This window comes from Trypanosoma melophagium (assembly GCF_022059095.1).
Source record: "Trypanosoma melophagium isolate St. Kilda chromosome Unknown ctg3segment0, whole genome shotgun sequence".
Lineage (NCBI taxonomy): Eukaryota > Euglenozoa > Kinetoplastea > Trypanosomatida > Trypanosomatidae > Trypanosoma > Trypanosoma melophagium.
This window is the reverse complement of record NW_027125162.1, coordinates 718,122-738,975: the sequence shown is the minus strand read 5'-3', so window position 1 is coordinate 738,975 and position 20,854 is coordinate 718,122. Positions and strand designations below refer to the sequence as shown.

Here is a 20,854-nt window from a genome sequence, read left to right as displayed (position 1 = left end):
AGTAATATCTATTTCCTTTTCTTCCTTGTTTATTTGTTTTTCCTTACTTTATCATGTGCGTTTTTTTTTTTTCATTTCATTTGTGAAGAAAAACGATACAGAAGAGCATAAAATGGGAAACACAGATATATATATATATATATATATATATATATATATGTATAGAGAGAGAGAGAGAGGGAGAGAGAGAGATATAATAACCCCAAAGAGAAATAAAAATAACAAAAATAAAAATAAAACAGAATCACTCCCTAGATGCAATTATAAAACTTTATTTTACATCTCATCATCACCTGAGAAGAATAATAATATACTTGATGGACAACAAAAACAACAACAAAAAAAGGGATGCAAAAAAAAAAAAAAAAAAGAAAGAAAAGGGTACTGCAATTCTTTACCCCCGTTGGGAAGAGCCTTATAAAGTGTACAAAAATCACAATCAATATAAATTCATCATGGTATATGTCAAACTGCACGCATTGCTAATGCAGACTCACCCTTTCCCACTGCAGCAGCAACTTCCTTAACATCTCTATCAGCAAGTAGGGCAGATACGACGATATCCACAAAGGCGCCATCTGCAATCAAAGCAACAATATCCAAACAAGAAAGTCCTTCCTTGTTTAATACTGATATATCAACACCATAATCCAGCAAAAGAATAGCCAATGAAAGTATCAAATTTAGTAAAGCAAATCCACTTTCCGATGTTGAATCATCTTCAAGAAACTCTTCCATTAAAACAAAGAAACTAAAAAGTACATGAAGGAGAGAAGAACCTTCTTCGTCTACAGTCCACCGAGACTTCGGTGTTTCACGAAGTAATTCCTGTAGTGCAGGTAAATTAAGTTTAGTCACCAAGTACATCTCCTCTGAAAGAGATCCAGGAATTACTGGAAGCTTTATTTCTGTTAGTGATGTATCTATTTCAGATGTATCCACATTATTAATCACCGCTGTTGTCATTTTATTTGCTACCTCCGCAGATCCCATATCTCCTGGTTTAAGTGATTCTGCCACACCTGTGTGCGTAGATTCCAAAGAATGAAGTAAGAGTTTATCTAACTTAGCATGTATAGTTTTCGGAAGCAACTTATAAATAGGTGCAGTTTCTCCGGAAAGATAAGTATTTGAAGAAATAGGAGGCAAAAAACTTGACACATAGACACGAGACCGTAATACATTATTCGCCTCCTCTAAATACTTTCGATGATATAACAAACATGCTAGTAAACGATACTCTCTAAGTGCAGACAATAAATCATAACAGTCCTCTACACGAAGAGAAGAACTATATGTTACAAGTCGATAAGCTGCACGATGATCTTGTGCCTCAAGAGCAAGAACTAACAGGGCGTATTCCATTGCCCGTGCATATACATCAGAGGCATTACTTAAACGTGAACGAAAATAAACAATAAGTTCATCTTTAAAAAGTTCCCATGAACGTTCAAGAAAAGTAGCGGCTGTAACAGCACCCCACTCTGTTACCTGACGACGTTCACCTTGTACACGTTGTTGACTATTGTTTTCAGGTACAATGGGAAAAGTTTCATATGTTTCAAGCCAAGCTTTTTGAAGCTCACCAGTGTATGTGTTATATGGGCAACACTCCTCCCAATGGGCCCAGAAGCCGCCACCATCATCATTATCAATATTATTATTATTATTATTATTATTATTATTATTATTATTATTATTATTATTATTATCTTTGTGACCTTCTCGTTTGGGCTCTTTTGTTTTATTATTGTTATTTGCAACGGATCCTTCAACTCCATGATAAGACTTTTTCATTTCCCCCTTATCTACATCTGCCTTTCCTTCTACTTTAGGTAAAGTAGTATTGGTAAAATTAACAGATGTATTGGCATGCTTTTTTAAGGCTTTCGCTGCTAATAAAGATTTTAACTCAACGCTATATGCTTCCGGTTGAGGGGGAATACATTCTGGTAAAAGAAGTAATAAATCTCTTGGATCAATATGATCGTTAAAGTGCAACATCGCCTCCTTTGGTCGGCAATGATGTAAATATGCAAATCCTGCCATAATATGCAACTCCAATTCAATCCCTTGTAAATCAAGAGAGGTACTATTACGTTGACTACCTAAAAGTTGAAAAGCCTCCTCCACTTTAAACCTCTCTACCAGATCAGCTAATTGATGACGTAATGAGTGTAAACATGCCATCCAAATTTTTGTTTTATTTGCAGCGTAGAGAAAGTCACCTATACCTAATTGAGAACTAAATAAACACCCTGGTAATGGTAAACGTGCCGATACATTATCATCATATAACGAACAAACATCACAGTAACGTTCTGTAAAAGCAAAAAGAAAAGGGTGACGAACTACAAAAGACAACGCCTCATCCTCTAATTGAATTGTACGACCAAGAACCCTACCAGAAGGGAAAGAACGCATCGATACAGAAAAGATAGATTGATTATACCGCATAAACACCTCTCCATCACCAGCAGCAAGAAGTGGTTGTCGTCCCCCACCAAGAGTGAGTACACCAGAGGAATTTCCATCGGAAAGAGAAAGAAGACTATACTCTCGACTCGTACCAATACAAGCAATACTTCCATAGGTAACAAGTACTTGTGCAGGTTCAGGAAGTACGAGTTCCTGCGTAAGAATAGGTCTTGCATACTTTCCTTGAGATGCATCAAACTCAAATACACTAAGGCCTTTCCCTTTTAGTTCAGATGCGCAAATTATATGAAGACCTGAACGTTTAGAACTATTTTTCTGAGAATCTGAAACGTAAAAAGTACCAACACACTCGGCTATCGTTTGAATATGAGAAAAATTTACAGAGTCCATCACTACAAGACGGTGTTCATAAAGTACAAAAAGTAAATTGTGTGTACGACTATGTTGAAGACGCTCAATCTTACGCCCTGAGGAAGATAATGATATCTGACGTACAATAGTAGTGTAAATTTTCTCTGAATTTCGTGATAAGGACGATGCTGAAGAATTATTCTCTAAAGGCATTGCTTGTCCAGATGCAGAACTCTTGTTCTTATTGTTGTTGTTCCTATTATCAGAAGTGTTATTTACTTCTAAAATTGATGTATCAGACGCCCGTGCACCTTCTACGCAAAATTTTAATAACATACCCTTATTGGTACCAGTGAATATGGTATTAGCATGTGTATCAAATGCCGAAATTTCTCCATCTTCTTCTGGTATTTCGTATAGTTTTACCAAATACTTTACCGCATTCATTAGTCTTTTACAGATGAACTAAACGACAGAAAAACAGTAAACTAGAAAAAGAAAAAGAAGGAAAAAAGATATCCCTACAAAAATAGAGAGTATATATATATATATATATATATACACTCAGAAATATACAGAGAAATATATAATTTACTTTTTTCCTCTCCACAATCTATCTTTTGTAGGTATTAATATACCGTAGATCTTTGAAAAGAGCTATTATTTGTTTTTTTTCTTTTCCTTGTTTTTTTTTCTTTGTTCACCCCGCTCGTAGGTCTTTCTTCTGTATATATATATATATATATGTCTTAATGTGTAAGTATATGTGCTTCCCCTTTCGCCTGCCGCTAATATCTCCCTTATTTTTCCTCCTTAATGTTCGCTGCTTAGTCATAAAGAGAAAGAGAGAGAAAGAGAGATAGTAAAAGAAGTATGAATAAAATTTCAACAGCAAACACAAAACCAAAGATGGCTTTTTTAAAATCTCTTTCTCTTTCAGCTTACGTTGGATAACTTAGCCCTCCTCAGAATGTTTAATCGCCTGATTTAACTTTTTTTCACCACCAAAATACAGATATTATATGTAATGTGAACACCGACAGTTCCAAGACTGAAAAACAAACAAACAAACAATACGGAAAGGAAAACCAAAAGCGAGATAACGATTGAATTCAAGCAGCACAGTATCAATCTTGTTTCCACTGAAATCCACACTTTAAACATTTAAAAAATGTTGTCGCTGGCTCATCCGCAGATCGCATTTGAATCTGCACGTAATGTGCACGATCCCCGTCACATTCCTTTTCATCATTCTGACACCGTACGGTAATCACTTGTCCCCCATCCACCTCATCTTCCTTCTTAACAGTCGTTTGTGCGGCATCACTGCTGTCCTCCACCGCCTTGTTGAATTTGAGAAAGGAGTGATTTGCGGTGAGTGGCTGAGTGGATGTGATGGGCGCCACATACGTGCAGCTCGAACAGGCAAAGCGGTTTGTGGGGTGATGCGGCTCAATTAGCAGTAATGTACCGCAAAATGGACAGAAGAACATTCCAACGCCGTTTCGTTATGAAATAAATCTACACAGACACCGAAATAGTTATAAGAAGAGAGAGAGCCAGACACACACACGCACTCTGCTCTCTGAATCCTTCTCTGGAAGGATATACCCTTTTTACTCCCTAACACACACAAAAACAAACAAATGCACACTCAAGAAGAAAGAAGTCATAACAGAAACATATAAAAGAAAGAAAAAAGAAAGGCAATAGTTTCCTCTTTTAGTGAACTATTTTCACAAGAAATATTCCAAGTAACGAGGAGAATGAGAATTCACCACATAGAGAGAGAGAGATACGTGCACACATATTGCTATTAATAATAATAATAATAATAATAATAATAATAATAATAATAATAATAATAATAATAATAATAATAATAATAATAATAATAATAATAATAATAATAATAATAATAATAGTAATAATACTAATAATAATATCTGAACAGCTAGAAAAAGCATGTATATATATATATATATATGTGTGTGTGTGGATGCGTACTTACGTGTATCGTAGAAAAAAAAAAACGTATCAAACACATACACATATACACGCATAGAGAGAGAACGAGAAAGAATCACAGTGAGCAATGAAAGAGGGAAATAATAAATAAATAAAAATGCCAACTACATTCCCATATTTTTCATCGAAAGTTCATAGCCATAAACAGCCTTTTCAGCCAATGCACATGAGGCTGGTTGTACATTTGGATCATCCTCTGGAAGGCCGTAGAGGTCTGTCGGTGTGAGCTCAGACACGGTGCCACGGTAGTGGTGATAGAGCACAAAACTGCTCGGCATCGCCCCAATTCTTCGACTGGACAACAGCGTGGCCTCTGTGAGTGCGGTATCCGCGGCAGCACCCCATCCTTGTGTGGAGCGAATATGATGCAGACGCTTGGCGTTATCGCTTTGCACGGCAGTTCGCTGAATAACATCGCAAGGGTGAAGAAGTTTTTCGCGAGGATTGGCTTGTGGAAGCACAATATCTTTGGTGGCCATAATTGCAGTTGCTATTGTTTTTATTTTTTTCTTTTTTTTTCCTACCTTGGGCTTTTCTTTTTTCTTTCGTCCTTTATTGGCTTTCTTGTTTGTTCGCTTATTATTTGTTTTGGTGTTTTGTTTCTAACAGCGTTCTTTGTTTCTTTGAAAATATACGGGGAAAGAAATAAAAAAGAAAAGAGAAACAGAGAGAGAGAGAGAAAGAGAAAGAGAATCATTTGTGGAGGGGAAACCCACATATATATGTATATGTATATGTATATACCCCTCTCTCTCTGCCGTAAGGCAGCGAAAATGGGTGGGTTGGGGAGACTGTTCCAGCAGAGGTGGAAAGGAGAAGGGGAGTGGATAAAGGGGTTTGATTTGAAAAAAACGTAAACAAAGAAACCAAAAAAGTAAAGTAAAATAAAATAAGAGACATGTGATCAAAGAAAAATAAAAAAATAAAGAAACACCAACTCCCAGTCCAGCAGAACAAAAAACAAAAAACAAGAAACAAGGAAAAAAAAAACGATCATCATTTAAGAACTAATACTGTGAGGATAATACAGGATACGGATCCGCATCAAATACATCATTAAATACCTCTTCCGTACACAACACACCTAATTCGTACAACTCATTCAAGCTTACCAAACCAAGTGTACCCCAGCTAATAAAAACATCATCTACAATCAGTGAAGGACTTTTAAAAGTCGCATCAAAACATCTCTGTAGTGATTCACGTATCTTAGGAATAGAAGAGTAGATTAGCACAAAATCTTCCCCTTCTTCTCGATGGAAGTCTGAGAAAATACCAGTGGGTTTTGTGTACACATTAATTCCACAGACGGTATGCATTGTATCAGAGGAGAATAAACCAGCTCGTCCATTTACGGGGTCCACTTCTACTGGTTCCACAAACACCTCGCGTAAATATGGCCGTTGATTACGGTAAATGTGATTTTCGAAGCCAGGCGGTGGTGGAAGGAATGGTGGTTTATACGGATTTAACTGATAGCGCAGAAACAACTGATCGTGCATTTCCATACTTGGTATTGGATCCTCTGTGACTGTACAGAGATCATATGAACACATACGGGTTAAAAGTTTACTATGTGTGCAAAGATAACGTTTAGCGCTTCCTGCACTTATAAGTGGAGGTTCCCTATACACACTCCAGCTACCAATATGTTCTAGCGATGCAGCTATTGAGAAAGGAAGGGGATCTCCCACATACGTGATCTCAAACACTGGTGTTATGAGTCTCTGCCGCTTCTGTTTCATAAGCCTTCTTCTTCCTCTAAGACAAAAAAGAAAAAAACAAAACAAGTCGATGCATCAATGAAGGGGAAAACAAAAAAAAAATGTCGAAAGTACCAGAATAAAACCAGGTCGTGAAACAAAAAAAAAAAAAAACAAAAACAAAAAAGCAAAAAACAAAAAAAACAGGTGGAAAAGGGATCGAAAGCAAAATATAGACAATAAATAATGGTGCATTTCATTCTCGCCAGAATGCATGTCTGTGCATGTGCGCATATCTTTCCATACCTCTCTGTGAATGTGTATTCCCCCAGAGATCGACAAAAAAAGAATCATACAATCTCCTATTTGTGGGAAAAGGGGGAGTAAAACAAGTAAAGAAACAAACACAGGCACACACCGGATAAATACAATACTAATACTGATAATAATATCTGAACAGCTAGAAAAAGCATGTATATATATATATATATATATATGTGTGTGTGGATGCGTACTTACGTGTATCGTAGAAAAAAAAAACGTATCAAACACATACACATATACACGCATAGAGAGAGAACGAGAAAGAATCACAGTGAGCAATGAAAGAGGGAAATAATAAATAAATAAAAATGCCAACTACATTCCCATATTTTTCATCGAAAGTTCATAGCCATAAACAGCCTTTTCAGCCAATGCACATGAGGCTGGTTGTACATTTGGATCATCCTCTGGAAGGCCGTAGAGGTCTGTCGGTGTGAGCTCAGACACGGTGCCACGGTAGTGGTGATAGAGCACAAAACTGCTCGGCATCGCCCCAATTCTTCGACTGGACAACAGCGTGGCCTCTGTGAGTGCGGTATCCGCGGCAGCACCCCATCCTTGTGTGGAGCGAATATGATGCAGACGCTTGGCGTTATCGCTTTGCACGGCAGTTCGCTGAATAACATCACAAGGGTGAAGAAGTTTTTCGCGAGGATTGGCTTGTGGAAGCACAATATCTTTGGTGGCCATAATTGCAGTTGCTATTGTTTTTATTTTTTTCTTTTTTTTCCTACCTTGGGCTTTTCTTTTTCTTTCGTCCTTTATTGGCTTTCTTGTTTGTTCGCTTATTATTTGTTTTGGTGTTTTGTTTCTAATAGCGTTCTTTGTTTCTTTGAAAAGATACGGGGAAAGAAATAAAAAAGAAAAGAGAAACAGAGAGAGAGAGATAAAGAGAAAGAGAATCATTTGTGGAGGGGAAACCCACATATATATGTATATGTATATGTATATACCCCTCTCTCTCTGCCGTAAGGCAGCGAAAATGGGTGGGTTGGGGAGACTGTTCCAGCAGAGGTGGAAAGGAGAAGGGGAGTGGATAAAGGGGTTTGATTTGAAAAAAACGTAAACAAAGAAACCAAAAAAGTAAAGTAAAATAAAATAAGAGACATGTGATCAAACAAAAATAAAAAAATAAAGAAACACCAACTCCCAGTCCAGCAGAACAAAAAACAAAAAATAGTGATTCACGTATCTTAGGAATAGAAGAGTAGATTAGCACAAAATCTTCCCCTTCTTCTCGATGGAAGTCTGAGAAAATACCAGTGGGTTTTGTGTACACATTAATTCCACAGACGGTATGCATTGTATCAGAGGAGAATAAACCAGCTCGTCCATTTACGGGGTCCACTTCTACTGGTTCCACAAACACCTCGCGTAAATATGGCCGTTGATTACGGTAAATGTGATTTTCGAAGCCAGGCGGTGGTGGAAGGAATGGTGGTTTATACGGATTTAACTGATAGCGCAGAAACAACTGATCGTGCATTTCCATACTTGGTATTGGATCCTCTGTGACTGTACAGAGATCATATGAACACATACGGGTTAAAAGTTTACTATGTGTGCAAAGATAACGTTTAGCGCTTCCTGCACTTATAAGTGGAGGTTCCCTATACACACTCCAGCTACCAATATGTTCTAGCGATGCAGCTATTGAGAAAGGAAGGGGATCTCCCACATACGTGATCTCAAACACTGGTGTTATGAGTCTCTGCCGCTTCTGTTTCATAAGCCTTCTTCTTCCTCTAAGACAAAAAAGAAAAAAACAAAACAAGTCGATGCATCAATGAAGGGGAAAACAAAAAAAAAATGTCGAAAGTACCAGAATAAAACCAGGTCGTGAAACAAAAAAAAAAAAAAAAAAACAAAAAAGCAAAAAAAAAAAAAACAGGTGGAAAAGGGATCGAAAGCAAAATATAGACAATAAATAATGGTGCATTTCATTCTCGCCAGAATGCATGTCTGTGCATGTGCGCATATCTTTCCATACCTCTCTGTGAATGTGTATTCCCCCAGAGATCGACAAAAAAAGAATCATACAATCTCCTATTTGTGGGAAAAGGGGGAGTAAAACAAGTAAAGAAACAAACACAGGCACACACCGGATAAATATAATACTAATACTGATAATAATATCTGAACAGCTAGAAAAAGCATGTATATATATATATATATATATATATATATATATATATGTGGATGCGTACTTACGTGTATCGTAGAAAAAAAAAACGTATCAAACACATACACATATACACGCATAGAGAGAGAACGAGAAAGAATCACAGTGAGCAATGAAAGAGGGAAATAATAAATAAATAAAAATGCCAACTACATTCCCATATTTTTCATCGAAAGTTCATAGCCATAAACAGCCTTTTCAGCCAATGCACATGAGGCTGGTTGTACATTTGGATCATCCTCTGGAAGGCCGTAGAGGTCTGTCGGTGTGAGCTCAGACACGGTGCCACGGTAGTGGTGATAGAGCACAAAACTGCTCGGCATCGCCCCAATTCTTCGACTGGACAACAGCGTGGCCTCTGTGAGTGCGGTATCCGCGGCAGCACCCCATCCTTGTGTGGAGCGAATATGATGCAGACGCTTGGCGTTATCGCTTTGCACGGCAGTTCGCTGAATAACATCACAAGGGTGAAGAAGTTTTTCGCGAGGATTGGCTTGTGGAAGCACAATATCTTTGGTGGCCATAATTGCAGTTGCTATTGTTTTTATTTTTTTCTTTTTTTTTTCCTACCTTGGGCTTTTCTTTTTTCTTTCGTCCTTTATTGGCTTTCTTGTTTGTTCGCTTATTATTTGTTTTGGTGTTTTGTTTCTAATAGCGTTCTTTGTTTCTTTGAAAAGATACGGGGAAAGAAATAAAAAAGAAAAGAGAAACAGAGAGAGAGAGATAAAGAGAAAGAGAATCATTTGTGGAGGGGAAACCCACATATATATGTATATGTATATGTATATACCCCTCTCTCTCTGCCGTAAGGCAGCGAAAATGGGTGGGTTGGGGAGACTGTTCCAGCAGAGGTGGAAAGGAGAAGGGGAGTGGATAAAGGGGTTTGATTTGAAAAAAACGTAAACAAAGAAACCAAAAAAGTAAAGTAAAATAAAATAAGAGACATGTGATCAAAGAAAAATAAAAAAATAAAGAAACACCAACTCCCAGTCCAGCAGAACAAAAAACAAAAAACAAGAAACAAGGAAAAAAAAAACGATCATCATTTAAGAACTAATACTGTGAGGATAATACAGGATACGGATCCGCATCAAATACATCATTAAATACCTCTTCCGTACACAACACACCTAATTCGTACAACTCATTCAAGCTTACCAAACCAAGTGTACCCCAGATAATAAAAACATCATCTACAATCAGTGAAGGACTTTTAAAAGTCGCATCAAAACATCTCTGTAGTGATTCACGTATCTTAGGAATAGAAGAGTAGATTAGCACAAAATCTTCCCCTTCTTCTCGATGGAAGTCTGAGAAAATACCAGTGGGTTTTGTGTACACATTAATTCCACAGACGGTATGCATTGTATCAGAGGAGAATAAACCAGCTCGTCCATTTACGGGGTCCACTTCTACTGGTTCCACAAACACCTCGCGTAAATATGGCCGTTGATTACGGTAAATGTGATTTTCGAAGCCAGGCGGTGGTGGAAGGAATGGTGGTTTATACGGATTTAACTGATAGCGCAGAAACAACTGATCGTGCATTTCCATACTTGGTATTGGATCCTCTGTGACTGTACAGAGATCATATGAACACATACGGGTTAAAAGTTTACTATGTGTGCAAAGATAACGTTTAGCGCTTCCTGCACTTATAAGTGGAGGTTCCCTATACACACTCCAGCTACCAATATGTTCTAGCGATGCATCTATTGAGAAAGGAAGGGGATCTCCCACATACGTGATCTCAAACACTGGTGTTATGAGTCTCTGCCGCTTCTGTTTCATAAGCCTTCTTCTTCCTCTAAGACAAAAAAGAAAAAAACAAAACAAGTCGATGCATCAATGAAGGGGAAAACAAAAAAAAAATGTCGAAAGTACCAGAATAAAACCAGGTCGTGAAACAAAAAAAAAAAAAAAACAAAAACAAAAAAGCAAAAAACAAAAAAAACAGGTGGAAAAGGGATCGAAAGCAAAATATAGACAATAAATAATGGTGCATTTCATTCTCGCCAGAATGCATGTCTGTGCATGTGCGCATATCTTTCCATACCTCTCTGTGAATGTGTATTCCCCAGAGATCGACAAAAAAGAATCATACAATCTCCTATTTGTGGGAAAGGGGGAGTAAAACAAGTAAAGAAACAAACACAGGCACACACCGGATAAATATAATACTAATACTGATAATAATATCTGAACAGCTAGAAAAAGCATGTATATATATATATATATATATATATATATATATGTGGATGCGTACTTACGTGTATCGTAGAAAAAAAAAAACGTATCAAACACATACACATATACACGCATAGAGAGAGAACGAGAAAGAATCACAGTGAGCAATGAAAGAGGGAAATAATAAATAAATAAAAATGCCAACTACATTCCCATATTTTTCATCGAAAGTTCATAGCCATAAACAGCCTTTTCAGCCAATGCACATGAGGCTGGTTGTACATTTGGATCATCCTCTGGAAGGCCGTAGAGGTCTGTCGGTGTGAGCTCAGACACGGTGCCACGGTAGTGGTGATAGAGCACAAAACTGCTCGGCATCGCCCCAATTCTTCGACTGGACAACAGCGTGGCCTCTGTGAGTGCGGTATCCGCGGCAGCACCCCATCCTTGTGTGGAGCGAATATGATGCAGACGCTTGGCGTTATCGCTTTGCACGGCAGTTCGCTGAATAACATCACAAGGGTGAAGAAGTTTTTCGCGAGGATTGGCTTGTGGAAGCACAATATCTTTGGTGGCCATAATTGCAGTTGCTATTGTTTTTATTTTTTTCTTTTTTTTTTCCTACCTTGGGCTTTTCTTTTTTCTTTCGTCCTTTATTGGCTTTCTTGTTTGTTCGCTTATTATTTGTTTTGGTGTTTTGTTTCTAACAGCGTTCTTTGTTTCTTTGAAAAGATACGGGGAAAGAAATAAAAAAGAAAAGAGAAACAGAGAGAGAGAGAGAGAGAGAAAGAAAAAAAAGGGGGTAAGCCAAGTGAGAAAGATATTTTTATATACATCCATACAAGAAACGAGAAAAAAATATAGGTATCAAATATATTGGCAAATGCTGACGTATGTAAAAGATACCATATGGAAGCTTTTTCTTTCTTTTGCTGCTCCCAAACTTGCCATTTCACGAACAAACTACACTTATACACACACATAAGCACAGGCGTGCACGCACACGCACATATACAAACAGACACAGACAAGGAGGTCTATTTAGTGCACATTTCATCTGCATCATCCATCTTCTAAAGAAACAACTGCAATACAGCTGCTGCCTTCTTTCTGATTTATATATAAAAATAAACAAGAAGATATCCAAGTAGCTAAAAAAAGTAGAAATAGAAGAAAATGATGAGAATAATACCCACCACAGTTGGTGGACCATATAACCGCAGTAATCGCATCCTATTCATATGTACAGTTTTTTTGTAGAAACGGGAGCTTTGATCTACTAGTTGGGCACTGAATTGATTCATCGTTTCAAGTTTCTCACCCCTCGTCATTAAATCTTCAAGGTTTTTACGCATAACAAAGTGTACATCTGTGAGTTCTTGTCTCAATGCATCATAATGTGGATTTACCTGACGACGCTGTCCAGAACCCTGCTGTGCTGCTCCCGTTCCACCAATTAAAATATTATCACCACGTCTATCTTGCTGTACCTGTTGAATCAGTTTCTGAAGTGTCGTATCAAACTTAATAAACTGATATGGTCGTACTGTTTTAGCTACAATCTCAGTAACAGAATACATACGCATAAATTCTGCAAATACCAAATCAAGTAAACCACATGCCAAACGATTAGTGGCTGCAATATCTCCTGAGTTTCGTAAAAGTAGTTTATTAACAGCTGTAATAATTGTCAAATCTGTGGCAGCATCCTGAAATGCAAAATAAATACAATCACGGTGATCAAAACTTTGATAATAGCAACCTTTTGCATCTTTTCGATCTGTCGTTGCTGCAGGACTTTCCATGCGCTCTAGAATACGTTGTTCTTGTTGTCGAATTTGGTTAGAGTTGGCGTAATTTTCATCAGTGTAGCTACATAGAGGGACATGATCGTGTGTGCGAGCAATAAGAACCGCAATGAAGCAACCCCTAGAGGCCATTCAACGAATTTTTTCTGTTTTCTTTGACTTTCTACTTTTACGATGATCGACGGCAAAACAGAGTGGCAGAAAAAGTTCTTCTTTTTTGTTTTCTTTGAAAAAGAGGCTAGCGAAGCAGAAGCTAGAGCAGCAATGAATAATGCTACAGGAGGGAACCTTTTGTCTTCTACAACCCTAAAATTCTTCGGTTATGTTATTGATTTCCTATTACATAAAATGTCAAAAATAAAAAAAAAAGGAAATAATAAAAAAAGATGTTATAATTAAGGAGAAAAAAAGGAGATAAACTCCTAATAGAGTCTCTTTAGGACTCTATCAAGCGCATAAAATATGGTTTCCTTATAAAGGATTTCTTTTTTTTTCTCTTTGTTAGAGTGAAAACAATAAAATTAACAGAAATAATAAGAAAGAAACCGAGCTGCAGTGTAGTATTAAAGAAATCCAAACGACGTCATAACTTCTTACGCGACCATAGCAGACGCTGTGCTGGACTCATACTTCCACGTGGGTGGCAGCTGCTTCACACGCTTGTAGTAGCGAGCCAGGCGGTGAATGCGGGACTCAACAAGAATGAGACGGAACTTTGTGTCCCTGTCCTTTGTGTGGCGTTCCAGGTGCTTCCGCATCTCCGTGGCGCGCTTGATGAGACAGTAGAGGTCCTCTGGGATCTCCGGGGCCATTCCCTTGTGCTTGAGAATACGCAGGATCTTGCGACCTGTGACGTTCTTCACCTGGGCGATACCCATAGAGTCTCGCAGCTGCATGCCGATCTTGCTGGGCGAGAGACCCTTCTTGGCGAGCTTGCAGACCGTCTCGACCACATCGCGGCTGGCAATCTTCAGCCACGACGGTGGGGTGCGGCGGAACGGGAGAGATGAGGCGGCTTTGCCGTGGCCATTACCGTGCATGCGGACCATTGCGTCGAGCAAACTGTGGGGCTTTCCTTCTCTGTGGAGAAATAAAGAGAAATAGATAAATAAATAGATAGATAGAGAGAGATAAATAAAGAGAAAGAGAATCATTTGTGGAGGGGAAACCCACATATATATGTATATGTATATGTATATACCCCTCTCTCTCTGCCGTAAGGCAGCGAAAATGGGTGGGTTGGGGAGACTGTTCCAGCAGAGGTGGAAAGGAGAAGGGGAGTGGATAAAGGGGTTTGATTTGAAAAAAACGTAAACAAAGAAACCAAAAAAGTAAAGTAAAATAAAATAAGAGACATGTGATCAAAGAAAAATAAAAAAATAAAGAAACACCAACTCCCAGTCCAGCAGAACAAAAAACAAAAAACAAGAAACAAGGAAAAAAAACGATCATCATTTAAGAACTAATACTGTGAGGATAATACAGGATACGGATCCGCATCAAATACATCATTAAATACCTCTTCCGTACACAACACACCTAATTCGTACAACTCATTCAAGCTTACCAAACCAAGTGTACCCCAGCTAATAAAAACATCATCTACAATCAGTGAAGGACTTTTAAAAGTCGCATCAAAACATCTCTGTAGTGATTCACGTATCTTAGGAATAGAAGAGTAGATTAGCACAAAATCTTCCCCTTCTTCTCGATGGAATTCTGAGAAAATACCAGTGGGTTTTGTGTACACATTAATTCCACAGACGGTATGCATTGTATCAGAGGAGAATAAACCAGCTCGTCCATTTACGGGGTCCACTTCTACTGGTTCCACAAACACCTCGCGTAAATATGGCCGTTGATTACGGTAAATGTGATTTTCGAAGCCAGGCGGTGGTGGAAGGAATGGTGGTTTATACGGATTTAACTGATAGCGCAGAAACAACTGATCGTGCATTTCCATACTTGGTATTGGATCCTCTGTGACTGTACAGAGATCATATGAACACATACGGGTTAAAAGTTTACTATGTGTGCAAAGATAACGTTTAGCGCTTCCTGCACTTATAAGTGGAGGTTCCCTATACACACTCCAGCTACCAATATGTTCTAGCGATGCAGCTATTGAGAAAGGAAGGGGATCTCCCACATACGTGATCTCAAACACTGGTGTTATGAGTCTCTGCCGCTTCTGTTTCATAAGCCTTCTTCTTCCTCTAAGACAAAAAAGAAAAAAACAAAACAAGTCGATGCATCAATGAAGGGGAAAACAAAAAAAAAAATGTCGAAAGTACCAGAATAAAACCAGGTCGTGAAACAAAAAAAAAAAAAAAAAACAAAAACAAAAAAGCAAAAAACAAAAAAAAACAGGTGGAAAAGGGATCGAAAGCAAAATATAGACAATAAATAATGGTGCATTTCATTCTCGCCAGAATGCATGTCTGTGCATGTGCGCATATCTTTCCATACCTCTCTGTGAATGTGTATTCCCCCAGAGATCGACAAAAAAAGAATCATACAATCTCCTATTTGTGGGAAAAGGGGGAGTAAAACAAGTAAAGAAACAAACACAGGCAGACACCAGATAAATACAATACTACTACTACTACTACTACTACTACTACTACTACTACTACTACTACTAATAATAATAATAATAATAATAATAATAATAATAATAATAAAACATATAAAGAGAAATATCACAATAAACTAAAATTTTGATAACTCTCTTTTGGTTCGATCTATCTAAAGGATTAACCACTTCGATCTTTTTCCCCCACAATGATAGTTGCTGATAAAAGCTCACCATCTCTAGAGAAAACTACTGGTATAGATGCTGATGGTCGCACGTGTCTTGCCACAACAGCATTGAAAGCAGCTAACTCTGTTACAGCATATCCAGCAAATCGCACCAATTGATCACCTGCACGTAAACCAGCAGCGAAGGCAGGACCTTCTTGTTTAGCATCTGTACTACTGTTTACATAACTCTCAGTAACCTCATGAACTGTTAACGTAGTTCTACCAGAATCATCGCAGCCAACGGCGACGCGGAATCCAAGATAGGGTCTAGTGGTGGTTGCTGAATGTAAAACTTTTGTTGGAGTGGATGCCCCTGAGCGTGGTGCAGGTGATAAAACAGGTGGAAGAGGACATGGTCCTCCATTCTCATCCTCTCTGAAGATATCATTACTGTGTATTAATGGAGTTGTAGAGTTAACACCAGAAGAAACACCTTTTCGCAGTTCGAACCCTGCTGAACGCCTCGTTGAAGATAAAGAGGAGGGTGATGATAATGGTTTACCGCAACTCTGACTACGAGATACGGGTGCACACCACGAAAGTGGACGGTTACGTTTCTGTTGTGCGTTAACTTCCTCCATAGAGAGTTTAGGACATGTCCGTCGTTGTGTTTTCTGTGGTGTAACAGCTAAAGAGGGTATATGTTCAGATCGACTGCGTTGTCTATCTGGTGTTTCTAATGTTCTCTCTGTTGTTACGGTTGATCTAGCCGATGATGTCTCCGCTACTACACTGCTTACTGTAGCCATATTGGAATCAGCTGCGGCATCTGCCAAAACTCGTAATTTTAAGTGACGCTGCCATATTCCAGGGGACATTAATTCTAATAAAACTGCCGCATGTTGTACAAGCCAACTAGCTGTTTGTGGTTTACAGAGACTTCGTAAAGGCAATGGTACAACTATTGGAGCTCCTCGTGTAGATATTTTTCTTCCAATGCCTTCTAATTCCATATCACTATGTGCTTTTACAGAGTCAAACATAGCAACAAGATCAAGAATAAGTGGAAGTACTTCAGCCCTAGTAGTAGGTGGAACAAAGTTAAGCCATCGTAATGAGGTACGATCTGTTCTTCCAATACCTATACCGCTATTACTAGTATTACTAGTAATACTGTATTCCATAGAAGAAGAAGAATGAATAACATTTGTTAGAGGTTCGTCCAGCTCAACTCCTGTTTGCCTTGCAGCAGCAACAAGCATGATTTGAAGACGTTGTGCGACCCTATCAAATTCATCTGCCAAACATACTGAAACACTTGAAAGAATTGTTATACTTTTCCGTCGTTCTGTTGGCACTTTTCCTTCTGTAAGGGAAGAAACAGGGCCTCCACGTGATATTGATGAATCTCCACCAGCAGAACAAAATGAAATACTAGCACTTCGTTCACTTCCTTCTATAGTAGATTCAGTAATAGGTAATTGTAAAGTACGTTCATTTGCTGCCATGATAAGGTTTCTGTGTTTTCCACAACGTATAGCTGTAGCTTTAAGTGCCCTTAATACCGATCCAACTTGTCTTAGCATTGCAACTTCACTATTATTAGTTTCATCATCCAAAGACAACATGACTCTACCACGATTAGAATTATTTCCCCCTCTATTTCGTTGAATAGAACTACCACTACTACTACTACTACGATGTGCTACTACAACATCTGTTGGATCGCGATAACCAGCGAGTAGACACTCTAATGATTTTTGAACATGTAAATGTTGAATATCAGCAAGAAGACTTGCATTTTGACTATCTACTTCATCAAATTCAAATGCCAATTGAGCAATACCAACTTCCAACTGTTCCTTTTCATTACGAAGTTCAGATACAGTTGTAGAACTATCTACCGCATTTTGTACAGCAATCCATTCACGATGCATAGTTGTTTTTTCATCTTCTAAACGTTTTAGTTTTGCGTCAAAGATAGCAAAACGATACCACTTAAAATAAACTCGTAATCGTAATTTAGATTCATCTACTAAAATAGATGAAAGAGTTTCTACAAGTATTAAAGCTTGACGTGCTTCTCGTTGACGTTTAATAAATAATTGCCATTTTTTCATATAATATCGGCATCTTTGGCGATTATGTGTTTCCATTCGTTGCTCTAAAAGCCAAATTGCTCTTCGTCGCCATTGAATAGTTGATACAGTACTTTTCAAACGATGCCAAATAAATCTGGCGTCATCAAACTTCACATCACAAAAGGATAAATATAAACGATTAAAGGCTGCTGATTGTAAAACATAACGTCGATTCTCAGTTGCATAACGGTACCAACTATAATAGTAACGTTGTATAAGACAATAATGATTTGCACGATGAAGAACATTACCTATTTCATTCGCAAAATCAGTTAATCTCTTTTTTTCTTCCCAATCTAAAAATAGATTATTTGCACGTCTCTCTAAAGTACAAATGTCTACACGTTGTAGTAATCCTACAGAATCTGCGTTTCGTCTTCGCCAACGCCTAAAATAAATTCCAAGTAAACGTTCCTGTTGAAGTGATGCTAAAAAACATACTTTTCGTATACGACGATAACGTGCTACACGTCGTACACTCCATGTTTCCCATCGCTTAAACGAACGTTGTAATAATAACTTCATAAAAGACAAATACATTGCAATAGATAATCTTACTTTTTCGTTTCTTAAATATTCTGGAATTTCTTCACCATTTTGAGATACAGGACGGTGTAAAACTTTTCTAAAAATAGCATCACGTAATCCACTTCCTGCAACCAAATTTTGTAGTGCTACTAATTGTTTATCCAAGGTTCGCAATTCACGCATATCGGTGATTGTTTCAGCCTCAACATCTTCTACCATAATAGAAGTTACAGTAGACGTAACAGGGGTAGGAGAAGCACTTCTACGCCGTTGTGATCCTGAAGAAGAATTCATAGATAGGGATAGCTCCCGCTCAACCGAACGAGATGCTATTCTAATACTTTTTCTTTTAAAAATAGAATTCCCCATTCCATAGGCACCACCAGAAGTAGCAAATACACACAATTGATTAAGTGCCTCATTCTTTACCATTGGTACTATTATTGGGTGTGGTATACTAAGATCACGCCAAGCATGGACTTGTACAACACTCGGATGAAGTAAATCGTACACATAAAAACATCCATCTGCGCTACCCACCCATAACAAACATCGTGATTCATGTATAGTGAGGCCTGTTAATGGAACATGACAGCGATGTATACTACGAAGCATTCTTCCAGAAGGTAAAGCAAATAATCGAATTGTGCCATCACGAGATGCACTCACAAGTAAACGATCCCATGCTAACGCTAAAGCTGTAATAGTCTGTTGATGTTCACGCTTAAGTGGCCATAAAAGCGTAGTTCCATCTTCTTCATTTTCGAAACCATGTGTAACAGCAAGACGGTGGCTCATTGGAGCATCCCCAAGAGCTTTCATTAATTGTTGAAAAATATCGCTAAATTGTGATACAGGGCATTTTTTGCTCTTTTTAACTTTAACACCCTTTTTTCCTTTTTTAGACTCTTCTGATACTACCATTGCTACCGCAGAAGCATTAGTAAGACTAGCATTAGGTTTAATACTTCCAGATACCGGACTCATTTGCCTTGGAACACATGTATTGGGTAATTGTTCACGATCAGAACTAGCTTGATCATCATCATCATCATCATCATCATCATCATCATCATCATCATCACCACTAACGCTACTCTCAATTTCTAATGTATCGGTGCATCGCATCAACGTACGACGTGGTGTTCTCCCACTTGCCCCAACACTGCTGGACTTTGCTGGTATAGAAAGCCGCCCCGTTGGGGATTCCGATCGGGCACGAGTTCCAATACGACGTCTTCCTGCAGCCCACGATGATAGATTGGAGGATGTGGCCCTCGTCGTTCGTGGTGTCTTTATAGAAACTGCAGGGGAAGTGCGTCCGGCACGTGGGGTTATAGCGGGGGAAACCCCAGTGGTCCGCACTAACGCATTAGAGGGTCTACGATCTTGATGGATTCGTTTTAACTTTGTAAGATTCATTTCTGTTTGTCGTTGTTGTTGTTTTTGTTGTTCCTGTTGATGTTGTTTTTCTTCTTCAGTTAGAGATAATAATAATGGATCCTTTCGTTTTGTACCCTTTTTGCTTGTCTTCTTCTTCGCCGTGGATCTTCCAATCACCTGTATATTCTCTATTAACGACCACATTCGAAGTGCCCCGTCCTCTCCACCGCTAAAAATAAAAACCCCACCTAAAGTGGCGGCGAGTGCTGTCACACCGCAGCGATGCCCCTTCAATCGGCCCAAACACTCCAACGTCACTCCATCCCATTTCGCAATTGTGGAATCGGAGGAGGCGGTTATAAATACAGACGCACGGGGGAATCCAATCACTTCTTCAGGACCACGTAAAGTCGTCATTGTAACAGCTACCATGCAAGTTATAGCGGATGTGTGGGCCCGTGCACTCTGACATTCTTGGAACGTAACGGCATCAAAGGCGCGAAGAAATCCATCGGAATGACCGGCAACAACACGATTATGACCAATTTGAAGAAGTGAAGTTACCAAGGTGTGTGATTTGCGACTTATACGATCTAATTTACGATCTGGTGACATGGCAGGACGAATTTCAATACTTCCATCACTTCGCGCCAACCATAAAGTACTCTGTGCACCTTCTGGAAGAAGAGCATGTGATGATGAGTTTCCATTTGTACTAGTTCTTCTATTAGCGTTACTATTACTGCCCAACTCAACACACACATCTGTCTTGCATAGACTTTCTCGCCGTTGCCTTAATGAGACATCTGCTCCTGCTGTTGCAGCCTGATGGGTAGTCTCTGCTGCCGGTGTACGTACAACTACAGTGGTGGCACAACGAAAGGCTCCATTGAATTGTGCCGCAAGTGATGTCTCGTTATATGCCATAGCAACCAATAAATAGCAATAACAATAATACTAACAATGGTAGTAGTAGTAGTAGTAATAGTGATAGTGATAGTGATAGTAGTAGTAGAAGCAGTATTCCAGTAGTGA

General features: G+C 38.6%; 12 protein-coding genes across 14 annotated transcripts; all 12 read right to left on the bottom strand.

Moving 5' to 3' along the window:
• Window positions 1–465: 465 nt before the first annotated feature.
• On the bottom strand, window positions 466–3,237 carry LSM04_001023 (uncharacterized protein; the record flags this gene model as incomplete). Of its 2 annotated transcripts, XM_067337263.1 has the most annotated exons (2): window positions 638–700; window positions 763–3,237. In XM_067337263.1, the coding sequence occupies 2 exons, from the start codon at window positions 3,235–3,237 to the stop codon at window positions 638–640; spliced, it is 2,538 nt and encodes an 845-aa protein (XP_067189596.1). The 2 variants fall into 2 exon arrangements, with proteins under 2 accessions (XP_067189595.1, XP_067189596.1); XM_067337262.1 differs by having other exon boundaries at window positions 466–3,237.
• Window positions 3,238–3,917: 680 nt separating this feature from the next.
• Window positions 3,918–4,283, bottom strand: LSM04_002005 (DNA-directed RNA polymerase; the record flags this gene model as incomplete). The annotated part of the gene is made up of 1 exon (XM_067337261.1): window positions 3,918–4,283. One exon carries the CDS (start codon window positions 4,281–4,283, stop codon window positions 3,918–3,920), a length of 366 nt encoding a protein of 121 aa, XP_067189643.1.
• Window positions 4,284–4,922: 639 nt separating this feature from the next.
• Window positions 4,923–5,297, bottom strand: LSM04_008015 (uncharacterized protein; the record flags this gene model as incomplete). Its single annotated transcript, XM_067337260.1, has 1 exon — window positions 4,923–5,297. The coding sequence occupies one exon, from the start codon at window positions 5,295–5,297 to the stop codon at window positions 4,923–4,925; it is 375 nt and encodes a 124-aa protein (XP_067189945.1).
• A 528-nt stretch (window positions 5,298–5,825) lies between these two features.
• LSM04_009528 (uncharacterized protein) lies at window positions 5,826–6,563 on the bottom strand (the record flags this gene model as incomplete). The annotated part of the gene is made up of 1 exon (XM_067337259.1): window positions 5,826–6,563. One exon carries the CDS (start codon window positions 6,561–6,563, stop codon window positions 5,826–5,828), a length of 738 nt encoding a protein of 245 aa, XP_067190002.1.
• Window positions 6,564–7,160: 597 nt separating this feature from the next.
• Window positions 7,161–8,574, bottom strand: LSM04_001222 (uncharacterized protein; the record flags this gene model as incomplete). Of its 2 annotated transcripts, none has more annotated exons than XM_067337257.1 (2): window positions 7,161–7,504; window positions 8,034–8,574. In XM_067337257.1, the coding sequence occupies 2 exons, from the start codon at window positions 8,572–8,574 to the stop codon at window positions 7,161–7,163; spliced, it is 885 nt and encodes a 294-aa protein (XP_067189608.1). The 2 variants fall into 2 exon arrangements, with proteins under 2 accessions (XP_067189608.1, XP_067189609.1); XM_067337258.1 differs by having other exon boundaries at window positions 8,034–8,385.
• A 602-nt stretch (window positions 8,575–9,176) lies between these two features.
• Window positions 9,177–9,551, bottom strand: LSM04_007614 (uncharacterized protein; the record flags this gene model as incomplete). The annotated part of the gene is made up of 1 exon (XM_067337256.1): window positions 9,177–9,551. One exon carries the CDS (start codon window positions 9,549–9,551, stop codon window positions 9,177–9,179), a length of 375 nt encoding a protein of 124 aa, XP_067189925.1.
• Window positions 9,552–10,080: 529 nt separating this feature from the next.
• Window positions 10,081–10,818, bottom strand: LSM04_004708 (uncharacterized protein; the record flags this gene model as incomplete). Its single annotated transcript, XM_067337255.1, has 1 exon — window positions 10,081–10,818. The coding sequence occupies one exon, from the start codon at window positions 10,816–10,818 to the stop codon at window positions 10,081–10,083; it is 738 nt and encodes a 245-aa protein (XP_067189784.1).
• A 600-nt stretch (window positions 10,819–11,418) lies between these two features.
• Window positions 11,419–11,793, bottom strand: LSM04_001028 (uncharacterized protein; the record flags this gene model as incomplete). The annotated part of the gene is made up of 1 exon (XM_067337253.1): window positions 11,419–11,793. The coding sequence occupies one exon, from the start codon at window positions 11,791–11,793 to the stop codon at window positions 11,419–11,421; it is 375 nt and encodes a 124-aa protein (XP_067189597.1).
• A 572-nt stretch (window positions 11,794–12,365) lies between these two features.
• Window positions 12,366–13,154, bottom strand: LSM04_005528 (Synaptobrevin; the record flags this gene model as incomplete). Its single annotated transcript, XM_067337252.1, has 1 exon — window positions 12,366–13,154. The coding sequence occupies one exon, from the start codon at window positions 13,152–13,154 to the stop codon at window positions 12,366–12,368; it is 789 nt and encodes a 262-aa protein (XP_067189828.1).
• A 461-nt stretch (window positions 13,155–13,615) lies between these two features.
• Window positions 13,616–14,071, bottom strand: LSM04_003881 (Ribosomal protein S13/S15; the record flags this gene model as incomplete). The annotated part of the gene is made up of 1 exon (XM_067337251.1): window positions 13,616–14,071. One exon carries the CDS (start codon window positions 14,069–14,071, stop codon window positions 13,616–13,618), a length of 456 nt encoding a protein of 151 aa, XP_067189750.1.
• Window positions 14,072–14,484: 413 nt separating this feature from the next.
• LSM04_006392 (uncharacterized protein) lies at window positions 14,485–15,222 on the bottom strand (the record flags this gene model as incomplete). The annotated part of the gene is made up of 1 exon (XM_067337250.1): window positions 14,485–15,222. The coding sequence occupies one exon, from the start codon at window positions 15,220–15,222 to the stop codon at window positions 14,485–14,487; it is 738 nt and encodes a 245-aa protein (XP_067189867.1).
• A 556-nt stretch (window positions 15,223–15,778) lies between these two features.
• LSM04_002838 (WD40 repeat) lies at window positions 15,779–20,746 on the bottom strand (the record flags this gene model as incomplete). The annotated part of the gene is made up of 1 exon (XM_067337249.1): window positions 15,779–20,746. One exon carries the CDS (start codon window positions 20,744–20,746, stop codon window positions 15,779–15,781), a length of 4,968 nt encoding a protein of 1,655 aa, XP_067189690.1.
• Between the last annotated feature and the right edge of the window lie 108 nt (window positions 20,747–20,854).